The sequence below is a fragment of the Ostrea edulis genome, chromosome 2 (assembly GCF_947568905.1).
Source record: "Ostrea edulis chromosome 2, xbOstEdul1.1, whole genome shotgun sequence".
Lineage (NCBI taxonomy): Eukaryota > Metazoa > Mollusca > Bivalvia > Ostreida > Ostreidae > Ostrea > Ostrea edulis.
This window is the reverse complement of record NC_079165.1, coordinates 79,554,885-79,566,353: the sequence shown is the minus strand read 5'-3', so window position 1 is coordinate 79,566,353 and position 11,469 is coordinate 79,554,885. Positions and strand designations below refer to the sequence as shown.

Here is an 11,469-nt window from a genome sequence, read left to right as displayed (position 1 = left end):
TTGAAATGGTCTATACGACATATAACCAGGAGCGTATCAACTACACGCCATATTGTTGATTATTAAAAGAAAATTGTATACTACATGTAGAAAAAGGAATTGGTTTCATTAGAGTTGTTAAAGAGAACTGGACAACGTTTAAGAAACAACTGACATTTCACCTGAACGCTGCAACAACTCATCAGAAGTCTTTGTCGTATTTTCATCTGTACACACCCATTTTTCACAGGATACAACCTACACTACCTACAGACAAGTAACCTGTACTATGAAATAAAAAATGTAATTCTGGTGAAGTATAGACTTTTAATGATCACGTATGTATCATTGAAAGCATTGACCCTTCTGAACAATTAAAATCCCATTTATCCAAGGATGTATCAATTTTGCTGCCTCAGACGTGAAAAGTTGACAGACATACGCACACAGTTGAATCTACTGTTGGTATATTTACAAATTGTAATGACGGCCATTTCCTCGTGAGTGTGATGCAGATGTAAACAATGCGCGTATGAACCTTCACAAATATAGTGCGTCCATTTCAACAGCTGGGAATCTCGCCAGGAATGAACGTAAAATGTGTAGAAAATGAATTTCATTTTTAAATATCACGAGGGAATGAACTGCAGCGCTTCATACCGATACGATTTCACGAGGCGCTAACGTGAAGTTCTTTTTGAAAATTTACATTTCCAATGTTTTCCCCCTTGAATATCTTTACCAACTGAAATGATAGCCATTTCCTCATGAATGTAAACAATGCGCGTATGAATCTTATTAAATATAGTACGACTATTTCAATAACTGGGATTATTCTGACAGAAATAAAAGTAAAATGTAAATATAAAGATATTCATTTTTGAAAATACATGAGGTTATAAACTACGACGCTTCACGCCAGCATACTTTTCATGGAGCGTTTAAGCGATTCTCTGGTGTAGCATACCTCCTTAAGCGATTCTCTGGTGTAGCATACCTCCTTAAGCGATTCTCTGGTGTAGCATACCTCCTTAAGCGATTCTCTGGTGTAGCATACATCCCTAAGCGATTCACGAAGTATGTTGGCATAAAGCGTGGTAGTTCATGCCCTCATGTATTTTCAAAAATGAAATTTATTTCTTAAATATCTACAGATAGGACGAAATGATCAGAAACGAGCATGCACACGTCTTTGCCTCAGGTCATTTAGAATCTGAGTTAGTACCCGCCCAGTAGTATATAATGTTTAGTAAATAATTCAAAAATTTGCAAGTTGTCCTTTTAAAATTTATTTTCGACATCAGTTTTAAAAGTATAAAGAATTGTCATTTGAATTAAGTACTAATCTAAATACAATATATGAAACTGGGAAATGACATTACCGATACAGGATGACGCGACAGTAATGAAACATTTGCGACATTCAAATTACACATGTATGCGCAGTAAACAAAAATGGCACAAGCTTCCAAAACCGTTTAAATATACCATTTCACCGGTACCTGCGCACAACCATCAAATATACACAGTCGCATTGTACAATATTACTAATGGTGTTTTGAACACATAAATGTATTCCAACTCATTAAATAAGATTTTTGATTTTTAAAAACAACACTTATGTAACATGCACACTATAACCATTTACCTCGTCTCAGTATTCGTTTTGGAAGCATTCGGTACAACATATATTTCATGCTCATACAATTCTTAAAGTGATGCTAGGATTCTTTCCTTGTAGAATATACAGTGGTATGCGTAATTTTGAGATCACGTTGATATATTACACTTTCAAATCACTCTCTCATCATCTATACACAAATAAATAAACTTTCATAAACCAAGTCTCTGGATTTCTTAGAATGGACAGTCGCATCTCAAAAGAGAGGAACATCGATGGAGATTCCTGATCACGTCTACACGACACATATGACGTCATAAAATTATGTAAATAACCATGGAAACAACAGGTGAAAAGATGGACGTAAATAGAATGGCTCCACTGTTATGCAATTTGTCTGAAAAAGAAAATGCAGGAATGAATTTTTTTTTTCCAAATCATTCAGTTTAAGATAAAACAGCTGAAATTTATTTTCCTCGTAAAATACCTTGTATCGGTCCGTCCGATAAGCACTCCCCTTCAACACAGGACAGCGTGTACGCAGGAGAGGACGGGATAACGGGATCTGTAATAAAAAGACCAACCACAGAATACTGTGTAGTAGTAATTGCCAAATTTATAACATAACAACAGCAAGTTTACAACAGGACAACACAATTTACAACACAGCAGTAAGACTATAAATTTACATCCTCTATCACCCAGTAGGCCAGTACCCAGTAGTGGTGTACTCGAAATGTACACAAAGGTACGGGCCAATTCAATACATTGTAGGAAGGCTTTACGATTGTAAATTTCTAATAACGGATGAGGGCGGGGGCGCAGGAGTTTTTACCTTGAACTTACCAGGAATTTTAACTTCAACCTCGTCATACAGGTCATCTGTGATGAAATCTGCCTTACTGGATTTCACCTTGCATCTAAACATAGAACCACTGTTTTCCTTGGTGACTATGAGCTGCACGGACTGAATGACCCTGGGTCGACAGTCTGGCCCCTCCTTGACAATTCGTTCTGGAAGGTTTTCCATTGGCTCATACTTGGAACTGCCAGGAGTTGAGATGAGCCAAACGAGATTAACTGGAGGAAGTCCCGCCAAAACTTCGCACTCTAACTCACACGTGCTGTTTTCGTCAACGATAATGACGTCATTGTTGATCACGGGTTTTTCAGGCTTGGCTGCAATATAAAGGACCATAAGAACCCAAAAGGACGAGGTCATGGTATCGTGGTACAAGAAAACATTATATTATGTACAGTATATATACATGTAGTAGTAATGATGATCTACGAATGCCAATTTTACCCATACTGCATAGTCTGGCGCATGCCTGGCCAAATTTCCGCTACGATACCTAATGTAGCGTAGCGGAAATTGGGTCAGGCATGCGCCGGACTACCATACTCATTACTGGCGAAAAATAAACACAATTTGGGTTTTCTATGGAATCGGAAACATCACGGGAGTTGTCAAAATTCTGCTGACGAGTTGTGAAGTTTTTAGAGCTTGGTAATTTTTTCAATCTACATTTTCGTCTTACCGATAACATAAAAACAACCTAACAAATACCCATGCTGATCAATGCATACTACATTGTAAGTGAGTATAGGGTCACGACCCCATTTGACATTAGACAAAAAGACAGATTTTGGAGGAGAAAGCTTGTCTGGTTGTCATCAGAATTTTTTTTGGATCCGCGTGTATTGTAGTTGCTGCCTTGCTTGCATGGGTATTCCATTTGATATAATGTATTAAGGAATAGTGTCAGCTAGACAAGGAATCGATCCAAGGACCTTTTGTGAATTGCTGCAGCCGCTCTCTCAACAGAGCCCATGGGCCTTTTACCTGAAAACGTCACCAGGACTATTCTTCACCACCATAATTTATCATGTAGGGCGCCAAGTGCTGGCCGGACTGGGGTTTGAACGTGGGGCCTCCCGCGAATCGTGCTCTACTACTGTAAATATTAAATACACGTGTATAGTGATTTGGGCTATATGGACTGTGAACTTGAATTGGGCCTGGATAGCTCAGTGGTTATCTAGAGCACCTGACTAATATTGTACGGTCCCGGTTGATTCCAGCCATAACGTTGTTCTTTTCCTGTTACATGTGCAGTCTGTGATGATATACAAAAATGTAGCCTTACAAGGGATTTGTTTTCCCCACTTTGAACGGAGACTGTAAAATATTCACCAGATCATGTCTACAGAACAATATGTCAAAAAATAAATACAAAAACCCCCTTAGATTTTCTTTTACAGTATTTGTTTTCAACGTATCAGAAATCAATTATGATTATTGGTATTTTGTTACTTTGAGACTCTCCACCTTGGCACGAGATGACGTCAAGGGTGATAATTAAGTAAATAATAGATAGGTTGGTGTCCAGTAGGTCATTGTATACTGTTAATGTATTTAGTATCCTAACGATCAGGCATTATGTCCAGAGTGGCCATTCTCCGCGAGCTATGTAAAATATTAAGATCTGAAGCTTAGTTATATCATGTTAGTGAATAATTTGGAGTTTGAAGTAAAAATTTCAAATCTGAAGCTTATTGAATATTTATGTTAGAGAATTAAATATTTACTCTTCCACTGAAAGCTGTCGTCTAAATGAATGCCATACAAACGGCATCGTTGATGTCTATTGATTTGAAAGTTTACAGACTGTTAGAAGTCGGTATAGCCGAACAAAAAGTAACTTGGGCCTGAGCACCAATGTACTCTGATAACGACTGACCTACTAGCGACCTTTGGTGTTGTACTATGAACAATCGATCTCTCACTACGGATTACTCCGTTTACCCGATCTCACGGTGGGTGGGATGGTCCACGTTTGTCCTACTATTAATTCTGTATTCTTGACCAGATTTATGACATCGATCACTGCTGAAAGGATTTGAATGGTTCAACTACAGAACTATCCAATAGATACAGTACCCGCAACGTTATTCTTGACATGATAAACGATAGAACACGATACACGCACGATAGGATAGGATACACGCACGATACGATAGGATACACGCACGATACGATAGTATACACGATAAACCTGATAAACGCAAAACCTGATAAACGATCTTCACGATAAACGGAAAACCTGATAGAAATGTTTTAAATTTAGAAACGGTTTAGACGGAACGAAATTTTATACCTACAACATAATTACATTATGTTTACATTATGTTGATAATAATATTGAAGGATTTCAATGTTCATTATATACCTACATTACGGACAAAGCGGATTTCTTGTTTCCCGCGTTCTCGCGATGGGAAAAAATCTAACGTGGTAATCTATAGGTAACTCAGGAAAACCGCGTTCTCATCGCGGGATGACTACCAGCTACCTGTCCCCGTCGCGGTAACATTTGTTTAAAACATTGATCGGTTTTGTATCATATAATTTCTTTAATCCACGGTCGTACGTTTTTTTTTTTTTTTTTTTAATGCCATCACAGCTAAAATTAAAATATATATATATATATATACGGCATTGAATTCATTATTTGATATCTATATGAATTTTATCAGCCAATGATTCTAAAACTTATATTGTCACCTAATGTTTAATATATAGATTATACAGGGAATTAACTAAATGTAATATAATGTAGTGATATCATGCTTCAGTAGCTCTCTTATGCTAATGTATATTACCTTGAGTATGAAATAAAACCAAGTAATATTGTGCGTGTAGCGAGGAGGGGGTTATTTTGCATCAAGCTCTAAGTTCACGGCTCATTCAACATCTCAAGTTATTTTCATAACGACCGCTTTAAAAAAAATCAACCGCACTACACCTGTTAGATATTTTTACACTATGATTGATAATTGATAGTCATAAGTAATTGGAACATATTTATTTGAATTGATATTTTGTTAACAAAACATAAATATACTGTTTAAAAAACATAAACAAAAACCGGCTTGTTTTAAATTCGCAATTTTGAAACGCTTAGTGTGTAAAAAAAAATTCAAATAATCATCAAAACCAACATAAATTTTCAGTATCTACACGTACGAGTATTGGTACATGTGTACATGTACAAGGTATATAAAAAAAAAACAACGATGACAGCGGAATCGTGCCCAGTTGAGCAGAATTTTGGGGGATGCAACACCCTTGCACCCTTTTAAAACTTAATCTTCTAAATGTGTGAAATACAATGTCCCTGAGAATGTTAGCTGTCAAAACACGGGTGATACACAAAATCAGATATAAGGACGCGCACAAGTTCAGCAGTTGCTATATAAGTAGCATACACGTGGAAAAAAAATCGGAAGAAAAAGAACCATTATTAAAATATACATGTATGTGATAAACAATGTAATTTACTGATTTTTCCTTTCAAATCGGAACTCCCTATTTTTCTGTTAGTGTTAATTACAAATAACTGTTTCTAGACAAACAAATGTTTATGAACTTCAGAAGGAGCTTTCAGATTTACTGTGCTCGGTTTACTGTCCTACTTTCCAGACTACTTAGAATTAAATTGTGATAAATTTTCACTCTCTCTGTGGATAGACAAATAGCTCTTCTTCTGCCTTAAAATCGACAACTTTATGTTCTCCTTCAAATATACCGTCTTTCCTCGATTCCTAAAAATAGCTTCTTTAACAAAACGAATAAAGGTTTCGGAAAGTATCGTACATTTTCATTAGATTTTATATACGATCCCGATAGTTTCCGAAGCTACACGATAAACGATTTTCACGATAAACGGAAAACCTGATACACGCAAAACACGATAGACCTGATAAACGCAAAACACGATAGAAAACGGAAAACCTGATACACGATAGGATAGGATACACGCACGATACGATAGGATACACGCACGATAGAGCACGATAGGAATGTCAAGAATAACGTTGCGGGTACTGTAACCCCTACAAAATGTTGAAGTTGAACTATTCTGTGAACAATTAGTGGTACGACTAATGACCTTGAACTTTCGTACTGACCTTCAAGAACAAGTCTAGTCAATGATGTGGCACTGTGATCTCCCGTCATTTCACAAGAATACAGGCCTTTGTCTCCGCAGCTGAAATCATAGATCTCTAGGTTAAACTTTAGACTGTTTTCGTCCTGACGAATGTTCGTCCTGACTCGGCTGCGAAATCCAGGGTCAAGGTCCCTGTTCCAGGAAGCTCCTAAAGGTTTCGTGTCCTTCAATGTACAAAGCAGGGAGTTATACGGTATTACCAATACATACACGTAAATAGACTCATATGTTTAGCTAAAAATGAATTGTATGTAACATTTGTGGAGAGTTTAGTGCCTCTCCAGAAGGCAAAGAGTAGTTAGTAATAACGAAGCTTGTATACCTCCGTAAGGAAATTATTTTGCAACGTAACAATGGTTTCGGGATCTGTGCCATTGTTCCTCCTCTTCCATTGGATGACATACCAGTTCTGACCAGGAGGGTTGACATAGTTACACTCCATGGAAACCATTTCTCCCATCATTCCCGTCACCTGTTCTGAAGTTGTCAGTGCGCCTGCAAAAAGAACGTCACCCTCATTGTAGATACATGCACACTGATTTTGGTGAAAAGATTATAAAATGTCTTATTTATTTTACCTTTAATTTAGGATTCTTCACCACTCAGACAAGAACGTTTAAACTCAAGCTTACTTATTCACGCAAGATCACCATTGATGATACAAGGTACAAATATCTATAAAGCTCAATACGGTTTTGATGCCAACGATCGTCTGAAACCACGAAGTACAAGACTTTCATCTTTTTTAAAACTAAGTTTGTCGTGATATTTCATCATAATATCTTTGGTATTATTCCTTTTAATTATGCTGTTTTCAATTTAAAAACTAAAAATAAGAAAAAAAATGTATATTCCAAACAGAATTTTGGGGCTGTACGTTTTCCGCACTGGGTGATTTAAGAAACAATCACAACTTCTCGGGCATTGCCTATCTTATTCGAGAGAATGGATAGACATGTTTTTATTAAATTCTAGTAATATGTAAATACTACATTCTGACTAGACTGCATATTATATAATTTGTAGAGAAAAAACATGCATAATTTATGGAATACACTTTGAAGAAATTCTTTTTTTTCCCCACCGATTGAATATTTAGTCAAAATGGGGTCAGCGAATTCCACCAGGTGATATTTATCCTTTTGAAGTTTAAACTCAAAGACAATAAAAAAAACAAAACAAACAAAAACGCAGATGAATTTTAATCCGATACAAAATTGAAATGAAACCATCATATCGATCATTATCCTACATATTGATATATATATATATATATATATAGAGAGAGAGAGAGAGAGAGAGAGAGAGAGAGAGCTATGTTATTGAATATTTAATATTTACATTTCAAAAACGTTTGCCTTTGATATCTTTATAATCATAAAGAAATTTTGATTCTCATTTCTAGATGCCGAGTGTTTGACGTTGACCTACGTAGGAGCAATCACTACAAGTGCACCTTTGCAAACGTCTTAGGTTTGACGCTGGACGCGGCCATAGCACGGGCGAGACTCGAACTCACGACCTCCCGGTTACGGAGCGAACGCTCTACCGAGCTACCGCGACCGGTTGTAAGTGAATGGTAATGTAAATGTAATAGAAGGGTGAGAGGTGCCTTCAACTCCGGCTGGATTGTTCTTTCTGTGGGCGTGTCCCTGAAGCAATATTAATGTACACGTCTTTGTTAATGATATAGACGAGACATAACACAGTGAACCCCTAAACTCCTTGACTGTATAGACACTGTTACAAAGAACAAATGAGTACAGCTGTCCATTGAGTCTTATAGAAATCGATAAAGTGAAAACTTTAAACTGAAATATTAAAAGGTTCCAATCAGTCTCTGGCGCTTCTCTTCTACTTCGCTGTTAATAACTTCAGCCTTAATTAAACAACAAATTTCCTCCTTACAGCTGGTATTTTAAGACACTCTGATCAAGAAAGCAGTTTGTCAAATTGTATTTGTCGATACTTGTAGAGAGATTGTTCTCAATAATGTTTTGAGATCAGTAATTTGGAAATTAAAATGCGCCAAACTTCCTGTGTTTTACTTTCATTAACGGCTTTTTCTTCTTCCTTTTTATGTGAGCGTGTCGTTTTATGTGAATCATTTACATGTAATGGGTATTTTTTTTAAAGGTTTCTTAACATGCAATTGAATCGTAGCGGAACTAAGAAATCCAGATGTGAAATACGTCGCGATTCTTTCCGCATGAATAAATCATTCTCTTATCATAATGAGTATCTTTGTGGCGTAAAAAATGCATAATATCGACAAAGCAATCAAATATTGAAAATATTTCGCACCTTGCAAGATGTCAGTCTGGCTAACGCCGCGGGAAACGCCACTGCGAAGGTGACGCGCCGAGGTAAACCAGACGCGTGGCGCACGCGCGTCTTCTGATCTTTTAAGCTAAACTGTAAATACTTATTTTATACCCCGAAAGATTTGAATAATTAAACTTTAAATATTTCTTGATACCTTTATCGATACAAATGATAATTCTGCGGCAAGACTGACCACCATTATTCTAATGTCCATTATTCATGAGCGTGTTTGTCTGTAGCATCTAATTAAGCACGTATATATCTCAAACCAAGCACGAATTTGTATGCATAGCTGACCAAACACGGAAAAATAAACTAATAATATCGGATTAGAATTTTATAGTTTATTCAAGTGGGTCTGAAGTACTTGAATACACAATACCCCGTCATGATGTACTGGCCCGTTTACAAACCGGCTACACGGTCAAAACCCTCGTATGCTCTGTTTGTACATCCGTTCCAAGTTGTATCCCCAAATCATAGTCCCTGCCGTATGTCCGTTACGTAATGTTTACATGTGTGTCTATATATGACATGTTGTCAATACTAAGGAAGAGTCAATGGTGTGATAGTGACTATAATCGACAAATTCTTCCCAAGAGGCCAAATATAATTAGCTGTCATGTGCGAGAGAACGTCGGGATTCCTGGGCTTCATTCATCAAGATTTATTCCTTCTCACGAAGCGCATGTCCAATCAAGGTCAACTCACGCCCAATTATAGGACGATGGTAATTAGAGATCGTAACTATGTTTATATTCCATTTCGTTGGCGCTTAGTTTTAATTGCCATCGTGATCAATATTGTAATTTGTATCTTCTCCATGGAATTCCTCCGAGAGGACTTGACGTTCTGCAGAAAGACCCATTCTGTCACGTCACGTTATCATAGATCTAGATTATCAGGAGATCGATATTTACATGTACAACAACTTATCATAATTTTAACTCTATTCAAAAATAGTTTATGAAATCTTTACTTCGTCTTTAATTTAATTACTTAGTCTCAAAAAAATTCTATAAGTGATTGTTCGTTTAAAAAATCTGCAAGATTTCGATGTTATGGACAAGGACCCCGTTACACGAGAAATGAATAAAAACTTCGCGAGAACTATGCTAATTGGTATAACTGTGTATGGTGCATATCTGTACAAGAGCTTTACCAGATCGCTAGCTCACGAAGGAAGGATTCCAAATAGAACAAAAAAGATAGTTTTAAAAAAATCAACAAACGGGCTATCCTTTGTACATGTCTAAATGATTGCTAAAAGTTGTTGATTGTAAAACAGTTAACACTGCAACAAGAAATGCCCTGCACGTATCCTACATCTGTTAGAAAGAATTGATAACAAATTATGCTCGTATCTGTCTTAACATCGATTATGAAGTTTGATTCTTGTTTAAAGGAAGATAAGACAATGATAAGGTGTTAGAACATCGAGTCCTGATCTTTAAAAATTCGAAACAGGGACAATCTTCTTACAAGCAGACTGTTAATAACCACCACCGTATCGTTTTAAATATTCTGTAGATATCTGGAATTATGCTAGAATAATAAATACATAGTTTTGAAAATAAAAAATTTATGAATAAGACAAACATAGGATACCTGTGCGAGATTTGTTACCTCACGTGAAGACAGATGATCGTGTCAACAGATGATCGTGTCAAGATAGAAAGAAAATGGCATGGAGAACGTTTGCTACATTGTTAAAGCAATACTTATGGTCTAGAAAAAAGTCATTATCAGTTCAATGAAATTGTGATATTTCGATAAAAAAAAAATAATATCAAATTTCAATACTTACCATAAACTCCCAAAACATCGTAAGTGAACATTAAAGTCAAAAATCCGGGAATCACTGGCCTCACTTTGCAAATCATTTTTTTTTTTTTTTGGTTTCAGTTCACACTCCCAAGAAAATAATAAATAATGTCATGCAAAAATAAAAACAAACAAAACGAAAACGTCACTAGGGAGGATGAAGAGAGAACGAACTGACGCGCGAGAAAGCAGCCACGACTGACTGATTAGCAGACGGCAAAAACACCGCGTGCAATCACCAGTGATTAATTGGCCGAGAACTCTAGTTCTGTACCTGTCCAACAGGCGGCGCTGCAGGCACAGGTGTGTAAACAATACGGTAAATAACTGTCAAATTGTGTACGAGTTCAACGGTAAAATTGTATGTATGACAGACCAATAAGGTTACAATTTCTAATTGAATGAGTAAGAATTTAAAGGCAGGTCACTCCGGGAATCTGTCCCGTCGTTTTGCAATTATCCATTGTCAACGCCTTCTTTATTTTGCAGTAAAGTGATAAAAAGCCAGTAACAAGCATCCTGTTTTTCACTACAGAGAATATCAGAACAAAGCACAAGAAATGAGGGCTTTCAGTAATGACATATGGCGAGTACATTCATTATTCAACACACGGTTATTTGCAGATACTCGTCACAGACGTCTGGAACACAATATATATATATATATATATATATAAAATACGTTACGATAGAGATTTACGGCAT

At 36.6% G+C, this 11,469-nt stretch overlaps 1 protein-coding gene across 1 annotated transcript; it reads right to left on the bottom strand.

Moving 5' to 3' along the window:
* Window positions 1-1,252: 1,252 nt before the first annotated feature.
* LOC125681600 (uncharacterized) lies at window positions 1,253-11,035 on the bottom strand. Its single transcript, XM_048921762.2, has 6 exons — window positions 10,748-11,035; window positions 6,938-7,110; window positions 6,575-6,779; window positions 2,447-2,779; window positions 2,088-2,165; window positions 1,253-1,997 (listed from the first exon to the last, which is right to left on the bottom strand). The coding sequence occupies exons 1-6, from the start codon at window positions 10,821-10,823 to the stop codon at window positions 1,915-1,917; spliced, it is 948 nt and encodes a 315-aa protein (XP_048777719.2). The 5' UTR covers window positions 10,824-11,035; the 3' UTR covers window positions 1,253-1,914.
* Between the last annotated feature and the right edge of the window lie 434 nt (window positions 11,036-11,469).